The sequence below is a fragment of the Tetrao urogallus genome (assembly GCF_951394365.1).
Source record: "Tetrao urogallus genome assembly, chromosome: 1".
NCBI lineage: Eukaryota > Metazoa > Chordata > Aves > Galliformes > Phasianidae > Tetrao > Tetrao urogallus.
This window is the reverse complement of record NC_136813.1, coordinates 166,878,045-166,890,207: the sequence shown is the minus strand read 5'-3', so window position 1 is coordinate 166,890,207 and position 12,163 is coordinate 166,878,045. Positions and strand designations below refer to the sequence as shown.

The following is a 12,163-nucleotide window of genomic DNA, read 5'->3' as shown; positions in this document are numbered from 1 at the left end:
TCATCAAATTGTACCACTCTTGCTTAAAACAAAAGCTCGTGTTTCTTGCTCAGTTTTATGTTTCATAGGATAGAGAGAAACGAGGTCACATCTTGGTATTTTGTTAATGAAGATTGCCTTGTTTTCAAGGCATTTATATGCCTGGATATATGATATTATTGGATTATAGAAGCAAACATGGCAAGGCTGACAGGAGAGTTGGTTATTTCAGTGAAACATTAAGTTACAACAGTATATGTAGTATAGTTACTAGTTTCTTACCTAGATTAAATAGGACATTTCAAGCTAACAGTCTTGGCTGGGTAGTTTTGCAAACTGATTGTAATTCCCTTCTTCCTGTTCCTCACACGCCTTCCTGTAGAAACACATCAGGGGCCAATTTCTTTCCTTTGTGGGTGACTGCTTATGCCTTGTTTTGCAGCTATTTTTCCTATCATACTTCCATAGGTAATTTTTAAGTACTTAGATTTGCAAATATATTGTAACCTGGGGCTTTCTGAATATTACTTGATGAGTTTCTGCAGGCTGTTTGATAAACATTGTCTTCTAATGTGCAGGCAAGTGTAAGAAAAATAAATATTTTATACATAGAGAGCTATCTAAATAGCATCTCTGCTCCATATGTTGTAGTACTCACTAGAGGCTCATTATAATCCCTGGACCTTTTGTGCAGCAAATACTTCAGTATAGATAATGCTGTGCTCCATCTGCCTTAATCTCTGGGCTGCACAATATGAAATTCTTAATGCTTTGACCTGCTGTATGCTGGCATTTTTGATCTTGGATTTTTTTTTGTCCATGTTGCAATTTCAAACAAGTTTTCAAGGTTGCTGCCTTGGAGTTTGTCAGCTCTACTGAATAATACTTTCTTGTTTGTTGTCTTTTATTCCTAAAATAACTGTAATTTATAAATGATGTCAACTGTATTCATCTCTAAATTTATTTCTGTGTTTTGTTTTGCATGTTTTTCTCACATCATTTCTTGAGTGCTGGGATTTGTTTTATTCAAGGTGTCGCTGACTAGGCAGAGATAAGGAAGTATGTGTTGATGAACTATTTAGAGTCCTTCATTAATTTTCTTAGCAAAGAATCTTTTGCTTGCTCTGTTGACATACATTTAAATTTTTTAAGTCTTCCATACTGGAGAGTTCATTGAGTATTGTTAGACATCAGTATTTCACAGACATACCTCTTACCCTTGTGATAAGAACTTTTTATTGTATGGACAAATTTATTTATTTTTAAGTAGTTTTCAAGCTATTAAAATGTGTGTGTTTATGTTTATGATCTTTTGACAGGAAGGGCTTTTGGAGTAGGATAATCTACAGGACTGCTCCATTTGTGTCGGGAAGATCTGTGCTCTCCTGTAGGAAGTCAGGAGACTTCTAGAATGTTGTGCATGAGTGGAAATGAAGGGTTTATCTATGTGTGCACAGAACATAAAATAGGCAGTTTGATCAGTTGTGTCGTAGAGAGGAAGGAAAATAAAGGGCAAGTAGAGAATCCCTTCCCTACAATAGCTCTTGGATATCAGGAAAAACTTTTTTACAGAAAGGGTGGTTAAGCACTGGGATAGGCTCCTCAGGGAAGTGGTTGAGTCACCATCCCTGGATGTGTTTGAAAACTGTTTGGATGTGGTGCTCAGGGACATGATTTAGTGGAGAGTTCACAGAATCACACAAAATTGTAGGGGTTGGAAGGGACCTCCAGAGATCATCAAGTCCAACCCCCCTCCCAAAGCAGGTTCCCTACACCAGGTGGCACAGGTAGGCATCCAGGCAGGTCTTGAACATCTCCAGAGAAGGAGACTCCACCACCTCCCTGGGCAGCCTGTTCCAGTGCTCCGTCACCTCACTGTAAAGAAGTTCTTGCGCACATTCAAGCAGAACTTCCTATGCTGCAGCTTATGTCCGTTTCCCCTTGTCCTGTCTCCACGTACCACTGAAAAGAGACTGGCCTCACCACTATGGCCCCCACACCTCAGATATTTATAAACCTAGATTAGATCCCCTCTCAGTTGTATTTTCTCAAGGCTGAACAGACCCAGTTCACTCAGCCTTTCTTCATAGGAGAGATGCTCCAGGCCCTTCACCATTTTTGTGGCCCTCCGCTGGACTGTTTCCAAGAGGTCCCTGACTTTTTTTTGTACTAGGGAGCCCAGAACTGGACACAGTACTCCAGATGAGGCCTCACCAGGGCAGAATAGATCTACCCCTCTACCTGCTGGCCATGCTCTTTTTAATGCACCCCAGAATGCCATTGGCCTTTTTGGCCACGAGGGCACACTGCTGGCTCATGGCCAACCTGTCATCCACCAGGGTTGTTAGAGTTAGGGTAGTATGGTTAGATTGTGGTTGTACTTGATGATCTTTGAAGTCCTTTCCAAGCTGAGCAATTCTATGATTCTTCTTGGCTTTGAAAATCAATTGCTCGTACAGTTGCTGTTGGTGTTTTGCTGCACCTTGTAAATATTATAAAGGTCCTGAAATCCCAGCTTTGTCCACGGCTGCTTAATACCTCTCCAGTTTCCAAGTGATGTAGTGTGAATGCTGTGTTTTATCTTGCTGTTTTAAATCCGGCTGCTGGATTCTTTGTCACTATAAGTTTCTAGTTCCAAGAACGTGTGTGAGGTTTCCCATGGATTCTCTGACAAATTGTTTTTCTTCAGGTGCTAGATTTTCCTATAGATGTTAGCTTGGGTCTTTTGCAAGAAGTTTATAACAAGATCTTTGAATAGATTTAGTAGAAGAAATGGGGTTAACATTCATATTTCAATGAAAAATAGGCTGGACTGTGAGGAATTTAACAAGTAAGCAAGTGTATCCATTTCTTAAAGTTCTCAAAAAGTTTCTCAGGCCAGTTGTATCTGATAGATCTATCATATTATGTCTTTCACCTCAAGGAGGAACTGTTCATAGAAAGTTGTGGAAATGCTTGTGGGGATGGCCAAAGTACAGTGCTTTGTGGCTGCTGTTGCTGCAAGAGTGGATGAGGTTTGTGAGGCCAGACCTCATGCCCCTGGAGTAAACTCCATCTAGAAAACTGGCTGACAGCAAAAAGAAGACTATGAGAGTGCCTTATAATGGGATTCGGGCAATACAGAACAACAGCAGGTAACAGACAAAGAGAATTGCCTCACTCCTTCCAACAACCACTGACAGCTCAAGAGGAAGGAGTAGAGTCACTATCTAGAGAGATGGTGCTCTTCTGACAGCATCTCTTAATGAGGGTAAAAACGTGTGGATCCTGGCTCCACTCCTTCAGGTCAATCAGGTACATTAAGTGCACTTGAGCTCCATGGATTAGCGAGACCTTCTCACCTGGTGCCTAGCCATTGATTCAGGCTGTGACCTGGCAATTACACTGCAACTAGAAATGCAAAGTTCTAGCGAAAAAGAAAGCTGAAAGAAGCTCCAGAAAAAAGAGGGAGCTGAACACAGTCCTACAGTAGAAATGGGCTGAAAGAGGCCCTGTCCTGCTGAACGTATCGGAAGATTGAGAGAAGTCTTACTGTCCCCAGCTGATTGCCCTTCTCTGGAGAAAGCAGGGATTGAAAATGGGAATGCTGTCTGCTATGAGGTGCTGCTTGCTCTGAAGAGTCCTGTTTGGAAGGAATTTGTACAGCAAATGTGCTGTAGTGGGTGCTATTGGACCTCAGCAACTGGAAGCAAAGCTTGCAGACCCTGGGGCTATGGCTTGTTCACCAACGCAAGAGAAAGAGGATGAAATCTTCAGCCTTGGTACTCATCAGCATGTGGAAGCAGGAGCTGCAAATGCTTGTGTTTGGACATGCACTAATTCCAGCTGTTGCTATTGTTGCAGTATATTTTTTGAACCTTTCAGCTGCTGTAGCTGTTGTTCAGTGCTCCAGAAAATGTTGAAAGTGTGTTTGAAAGGTGTGCTATATCTGTATTCTAAATTAGAAAACAGTATTTGCTATAAAATGATGTGCATTCATGTGCAGTAGATTGGCAGTGTAGGAAGCTTTCTCATTTTCAAATCATCTCAGATTTGGTTGTAGAATCCAACTCAACTGGCTGAATATCTTCTGATGTTTAAGAATGTAATGTGGGTATTTACAACTGTATGTCTTACCTGCACCTGCCTGGCTTTCTTAATTGTAGTTCTGACTATGTAATTTAGTGATTTAAAAAAAAAAAAAAAATTCCCTATAAAATAACACACACACACACACACAAAAAGAAAAAACAAAAACACACACACACAAAAAAAACCTACCAACCAAAAACAACAAAAAAAGGGGAGTGCAGGTATGACCCTTCAGGAAGGAGTAGCTAAAGCATGCTTTGTTCTTAATTTTCTAAATTGATAGACAGTGATAATGTGGGGCCGAGGCTATGCTTGTGCCTTAACAGGAACAGGTCCTAGATGGATACCAGCAGAATGGGTCTGGCCATCCGTCTCATCATCTGCTGTAACATGATCACAGCACTTTCATCAGTGGTTTGGATTCTCACCAACAAGATGGGACAAAACACACTTCACTTGTGGACTGCATCACCAAGGAGTCATAAGAATTGGAATCGTTAGGATTGGTTGAAATGGACTATTGTTTGTACTCTATAAAGAACCCATTGTTTATTCAGTGTGTTAATTTTAGTTCAGTTAGTTTTAGGAATGTTTCTGAACTGCGCTTCTTTTTTTATTAATAGAGAAGGGGGAGATGTGGAACAAAGAAAGTCGTTATCTGCTAATGAGTACAGAAGCTCAGCAGTAACTTGAGCCAGATGTAAACACACACAAGGCACCTGGATCCTACATCTGACCAGTTGTTGTGTGAGTATAAAGGGTTGTAAGCACCTACAATAAAGGTCCTTTGTTCTGCATCAGCAAGGGAGTCTGCACCTCACTTGCCGCACGTGTAAGGGAGCTCAGAGCTCTCTTGCAACAGTTCAGCTTCTGTTAGCAAAAGTTATAGGTGACAGTGAAATACTTCCAGCTTTAAAAAAAAAAAAAAAAAGGAACTTCAAATGTTGTGAAGGTGAATGTCAGTAATAATACTAAGGGTGTTCCAGTCTTTTAGAAGACAGATCTTGTCATTGCAAAGCTATTAGTATCTATAAAGAATTCAAGTGAGGAATATGCTGATGCGTTATTTTGTAGAACTGGCTTTCCAAAGTGTAATGCTTTGTAGAGTTAAGTAGCCATATCTATGGCAGAAATACTGCTTTCAGTAGTATTTCATCAGAATAATTTGAGGTTTGTACCTTGCATACAAATAATGAATTACCTCCGTATTTCTGAAAGTGCAGCAGAGAAAAAATGATTGTATTGTGAAATTCTTAATGTTCTGTTAAGATGATTGAACCAAACTATGTATATTTCTGTTTTTTTTGTTGTCCTTGAATTTAAACATAGTGAAGGACTCAGAAGTTCAGGGCACAGTCTGTTTTCTTCTATTACTGTCTGTCAGATTTATGATGTGATAGAGGGAGCAGGGGCTCTGCAAACTGATCTTTTACAGTCTGTACCAGGTATTCATTAGAGAGAAACAAAGGTTTAAATTGGATTTGCCAATAGGTGAAGAACTGTATTTCTTATGATACAGCACTGAGGAATCTTGTCTTTCTGATAAAATAAGTTTATTAAATTGAACTTTCAGAGCTGCTGAAGCACGTTTCTGTGCCTTATCATTCAGGCATTGCCTACCTGCATGGCTTTCATACCCTAACACTGGTGTCTGTCACAGCCTTGTCTTGTATGGAGGGGTTAATTAATTAAAATATCACATCAATTAGTAAAATCTTAGAAACAGCCCAATTCATTTCCAATTTGACCGCTTTGTAAATTGCTCAGGGGAGCTCATCTTTTTACTGATCATTTCTTTTAAAAGTCCTCCCAGGTCATCACCAACCCACGTGAAGGGTATCTTGGAAGGTCTGCTACAGTCTGAGCCAAAAATGCTCAGTAACTGTCAGGGGATGAATGCAATTGCAGTAAAGAAAAGTAGGCTTGTACCTTTGCAGCACTGCCTCAGTACTCACCTTGCTTGATCAAGCAACTTTTTTATTTCAGTGTACTTTGGAGCTGTCTTTTCAAGAATGTTCTTTGGTTCAGGGCTAAGTAAAACCAATAGCATAATGCATGGCGACGTGAATAGTAAGGTGTCATTATGTCATAGCTGTGTAGTCTATCACTATACTTTTAATTTCTTTATGTAGTAGAAAATAAGGTGTCATTATGTTACTGTGTATCCCTGTAAAATGTGTGACAGTTTGAATTGATATTAAATGTTTGCAGTTACCATCAATGTATAAATGATACATGACTTGTGTGTATGGAACGTTTTAATAAAGAAATGCCCTTGTGTTGGAAACTCTCAGCTTTTCCTTTACATAATGCAGTCAATCTTTGTGGTTCATGAATGTGTAATTACCAGTGTATGGAGAGAAAATTTACAGAAATTTGCACTCCAATTGAATGTTTTGTGATTGTTTCCATATAGCTAATATTTTTTTCAGAAACGCGTAGTTAAATTTTTTGTGATTCTGTCAGTTTGCTTCTTGCTTAGCTGAACTGCTATCATTGAGTCATTTTTATCGAGCACTTCTGCTAGTAGAGGATCACAAGAAATGGTCAAATTATATAAAAAGAAAATGTTGAGTATCAAATTTGCTTCTGTATGGTTGACTTTTATTTTTGAATTTTTTTTTTAATGTAGATTGCTGTTCTTGTTCATTCTCATGTACACGTTCATTTTCTCACTGTGGATATTGGGAGATCTTAAGAGTTAATAACTTAACTCCTCCTCACTCCATGAATACAGACAACACTTACTTAAATATTGTTTTATAATAACTTTTTTCTGCCCTTAATCTTTTTCAGATTATGGCACAGGCTCAAGGTTTTGGGAGAAGATACCTTAAAGCCTTCTTTAAAGGTTTCTTTGTTGCTGTTCCTGTAACTGTGACCTTCCTAGATAGAGTTGCCTGTGTAGCCAGAGTGGAAGGAGCATCAATGCAGGTATTGTTGGAAATGTCTCCTGTCTGTCTGGAAATTATAAACTCACTGTCCACTGATAGTAGGTTTCTTTGCATCTTGCTTTCTCAATTGGTGTCAAACAACTGTAATTATAGTAGAGAATTGCTTAGTTTCTTCTTTGTTACACAAACACTTTTATTATGTGAAAACATTTTGAGAATAAAACTTCCCAAAATTCGGTGTCAGTAAAAGCAAAATAAATAGGTAGTGGTAAATAAAACATTTTTAATATCTTCCTAGTCATATAGAAATCAAGATTTCTTTTTTTGAGCATTGCTCTTTGTCTCGATGAACTACCTTGATAACTCATAAAGAGGCTTTATTTCTTTTTAGTTAATGTTAATTACATAACATTACAACTAGTAGAAACTAAGGATTTATTTAGCAGACGCTAAGCCTTTTTTTTTTTCTTTCTGATTTTCTGGATAAGCTCAAAACCTTAAAGACAGGTTTGATAACAATTCAGAACAGTTGCTGAAGTTTGAAACATGTAGCATTCACTGAGAGAGAACTTGGTCTAGGGCTTGGGGTTGCTCGTGTGTTTAATATCTTAGAAAAGCATGGAGTGGGCATAGAATCTTTTGTAGTAGTCTGTAGTCTGGTGTTCAGCTTCTGTCAAGAAACCCCGGGTAGTCTCAAGGCCAAAGTAAAATCATCATAGTCCATTAATTCTACAGTCTAAGAACAGAACTAAGGTGTAACATACATTATGCTTTCCCTTTTCACAAGTGTTACCTGTTTATCATTGATGACCAATCAAGTGTAGGAGAATCTCAGAAGATATTACAGAAGCAGAGCCAGAAATTTGCCCCAGAAAGGAGAAGAGGAATAGGAAACCAGGAAAAACAGTTTCATATTCTTTTTTCAATTGCCTTTCTTTGTTTTTTCTGTCTCTGACATAAGAATGGACAGAAAATAGAATATTATTGGGTTGGTTTTAACTCAATAGCTAGAAAGATGTTTTTCAAGTTTTCTCTAGTCCAAAAGTTTATTGAGCGACTCTGGTCGAGATCTCAGTTTTATGTTTCCTTTGAAGCCAAAGTTTTAAATGCTAGAGGTTCATCTGGTATTGCTCTGGAGTGTTGTTTCTATACTCACATGGAAGAGCATGTGGTTAACTGTTCTTTATCCATAAGAGATGTGAAAAACACTGTAGTTATTTGCTTATCCAACTTAAAAAAGGATAAACAGTCTTCCTGATGGCTGAGGAAAGTGATATGTATTCAGAGGATGATTAAAATCTAAGCTCTTCCTTCGATATATCTTGACTAAACATTTCCTCTTTTGAAGTATGGCTAATATAGAATATTACTAATTTTAATGAATTTTCAGTGTCTGAAGAATTCTCTCTCATTTTATTCTGGACTGCAGCACTGAAGTAGAAGTTTATTTTAATCTAACATGCTTCTTTGTGCATGGATGTTTTCCATTTAAAAAAAAAAAAAAAAACACCCATCCTAGTGCTTTTAATAAAATGCTAATTTCCTTGCCAAGATTTATTAGACACTTAAGTAAGTCTGACAGGATATAATTATAAGGAACATAACCCTCTTTTGCAGAATTGCTTGAAGGAGTACGTCATCACTTTGGAATTCTATCTATTTACTGTGTTCCCTGAAGGGTGATCTATATTGAATGTGTCTGAAAGCTATGAGTGCGAGGGAGAGTGAAGCCCAGTCAGCATGTAGTCATATATCCATCAAATGCATTCTTCTAATGATATTGTATTGTCTCATTGTGAAGATATTGTGGTATGATTTCCAATAATTTGATTTGTAATAGTCCTCTCGAATGTCTAGCTGACTTTGTGTGCTTACCATTGTGGCTCCTGCTGAGTCTGAAATTAAAAGCTGTGATAAGAAGCAAGGAATAAATCGCTCTTTCCCTTTCTTTCACTCTGTCCTCTTTCTGAAGCAGCCATATTGCTGCTTCATAGTTCCTGAAGGTGGTGGTACTTCTTGACACCTTGGCAAGCATTCTGCGTAAAGGTTCTATTGGAAGTATATATGTTTTATGATTTATTCCCAGACACTTAAGGTGGACCAGGCATTTCATTTTCTCAAGCTGATCTGTCGTTCTGGAGTGCTTTTAGCCACCTGACATAATTCTATCACTAGAGTGGACTTAACTGTATATGAGTATTAATTCTAATGTATAGGGAAAAACAGTGATTGAAACTTGTAATTTCAGCATTTTTCATTGCTTTATTGCCTGTTATTTTCTTTCCAAAACTGCTGGTTTTCTTTTAATTCTCACTTGAGATGTTTTTGGTTGCTTAGAATTTTGCAGCTTGTTGTGCTCATCTAGCTCTTTTTTAATAGTGGGTTTCAAGTGAATTGCAGCACTGAATTTAAGTGACACAAATAACTGTATTATGATTTGTTAATTTGATGTTGTGGATTTTTTGGGACGATGTTTTGTAATTCTGGATGTGCAGTTAAAGATTTTTGTCATTATATGAACATCCTTCCTTGATGTCCATTTATGCCTTCTTGTCCTATGTTGCATTGATTCTCTGATTATTACAAGCTCTTCATATATAACGATATGGAAAAAGGAAACTCTTATTGATGTATGAATTCCCAAATTTATTAAATGAAATGGGCTGTTTTCAAGTGAGATGAAAAATGGTGGCGTATGTGCAACTTTATGTATATATATATATATATATATATACATATATATACATATATATATACATGGTATATATATATGTTGTGTCACAAAAATTTCAATACTAAGAATTATAGCAAGTAGCCTGACCAGTGATCTCAGACAAAGTACGCTTGTTTCAGGAGCAAATGCTCTTGAATATTCTATTCTTCCATTATGCATAATAGCAGCTGTAATTATTCTGTTGCAGTTTCTCCTAACTTTATTATTAGGATTACTGTACCTCTAAGCCTGTGAGCTTATGTGAATATTCTTTCTATTCCCTAGGCTAAAAGCAAGTAAGTTGTGACCTTGTAATCACTAGTAGCATAACAACTATCAAGTTAATCATTATTTATTGTAAAAGGGCATGCTTTTACCCTGTTACTTACAGAACCTTGTGTCCAATGAGGCTTCACTGTATGGCTGGGGATCTTGATTTGCATGCTTTTAGCATTAGATTAGCTGGTAATTGGGAAGAGTGAATGTTTTGTGACTTCTGTGCCGTAGCTCTAAATTAAGACCTATGTGTCTCATTTGTTGCGTGCTCTTACACCAAGAACTTGGGTAAACATGTTATAATGCTCTGAGCTATGAAAAAGAAGAAGCCCCTCTGTTATTTTATTTCTTATAAAAGTAAAGAGCCCTGGTGAGCCTGTTGATTACTTCTTCAGAAGTTATATTTTTGTTTTGCTAGACCTTAGTAAATAAGTATTAGAGAATGTTACCTCTCACACTTCGTATTTACATTAGAGAGAAGTGCTGGAGAGTGTGAATAAAAAGTGAAAGTTGTCTCTTAGTTTTCCTTTCATACCTTCATCTACCAAAGTAGTGTTTCTGTATTTTTATGGTTTCATTTTGAATAGGTCAGTATTGCTTTGTAGGAAAGAAAACGAATTACTCTGCATTGTCATATTTCTCTCAAACATAGTTCTAATAAGTAAGGGATGGGATATCCACTTTGTAAGTCAAAACCATGAGCAAGATATTGTTTAAAAAAAAAGGAAGCAATATGATGTTATATTTAGAGTGCTTTCAATTAAAAGGATGATGCGATGCGCATTTGAACTGCGAGATGTTTCCTTTGTTTAAATACAGAGAACAGTACGAGTCAATTGGCATACCACTGCTAGGGCAATACTGTAATGCTGTATTCCTCTGTAGGATGAAGTTGATATAACTACTTGAAAGGATTTATAAACACTCATGCGAATCTTTGCTATCTATCAGCTGTTGAAAATGTTATATTTTGGAGCAAGTTGTTTAAAATTTCCATTTCCTTTCACATTCTCTCTCAGCCCTTTAAGGTAAATACTGTGCTTACCAAGGAGTTTATTTTAAGGGAATACACCACATGTATAATTCCCACTTTGTCAGATTAGACTCTTTGCCAAACTTTTGATACCATTAGTAACTTATAGACCATGTGTGCCTTCCATTGGTGAAGTATGATTGTGAATTGTTTAATTTGTATGCAAAGGTGCTATTATTTCATGAAAGATGCTATAAAAGTGGAAAATAATTTTGGAAAGTCATGATTGTAATAATAATAACCCAGTATCTGTTTGTGGTTATCATCTGCTTTTCTCTTGCAATGGATAGACTCAACTAAATATAATAATGGAGAATGTTGATGTCCTTCCAGCTTAGATTTGTAGTATTTTTCTGTGGATATGGATGTGAGCTGCTCTGATCCACAGACTTAACACTAGAAACTTGCCCTACAGTCCACAGGTGAAGATGTAACTAATCTTCTTTATGGTTTAGCTGAAGATATTCTGTCATTTCCCTTCCACTCCAGGCAAATTTGTGCTTTTGATCCTCATGATACATAGTGTTTGTGTCTATTACAGGCACATTTACTTTTTTGTTACATATTAAAATCCATTTTTCCCATATCCCATTTGAAATACGTCTTTATCAACCTATCTGGCTAGCAAAAAAAAAAAAAAAAAAAAAAAAAAAGAAAGAAAGAAAAAGGAAAATAGAAAACAGAAACTGTTGGTAGAAAGAGAAATCAGCACTTTTGAATAGCTTAAAAATTAATTAAAAAATGCTAAGTATCCATCTTGGTTTGGAAGCACAGTTTTATTCAACACTGTGTAATTAAATATGTTGACATAAGTTAATTTCAGTTCTGTACCCTGGTTGGTTTTCTCATTGAAAATACAGTCAACCTGGGAATCTCAGAAGTCAGTGCCTGGTGGCAAAGGTAGAGGAACATTTTATACTGTAAGGTGAACATTGAAAACCTCATTTTCAAAAAATGCAATTTTGGCAAACTTTGTTACTTTCCTGTCAGTGAATGAGAGGATGTGTAGTTGCAGTGTTCTTATCAGATTTGGTGGTACATGGGATTGTAATGTACCTTATTAAATATTTCATCTAATTGTGGAGTCTAATTTAGAGATCATCGTCTGGCCAGTGTGTACCATGATTTTATTTGAAATGTCTGAAAAATCTGATTGAGATATATGTTGCCAACAAAACTAGTCTGGATATCTATGCT

General features: G+C 37.0%; 1 protein-coding gene across 1 annotated transcript in view; it reads left to right on the top strand.

The window, feature by feature from the left end:
• Positions 1-6,849: 6,849 nt before the first annotated feature.
• Positions 6,850-12,163, top strand: part of IMMP2L (inner mitochondrial membrane peptidase subunit 2) — a gene marked incomplete at both ends in the record, with an annotated part of 436,352 nt that continues 431,038 nt past the window's right edge. Inside the window, one exon of the mRNA XM_079549540.1 lies at positions 6,850-6,984. Within this exon, the coding sequence (XP_079405666.1) occupies positions 6,850-6,984 (135 nt within the window). The remainder of the gene's footprint in view (positions 6,985-12,163) is intronic.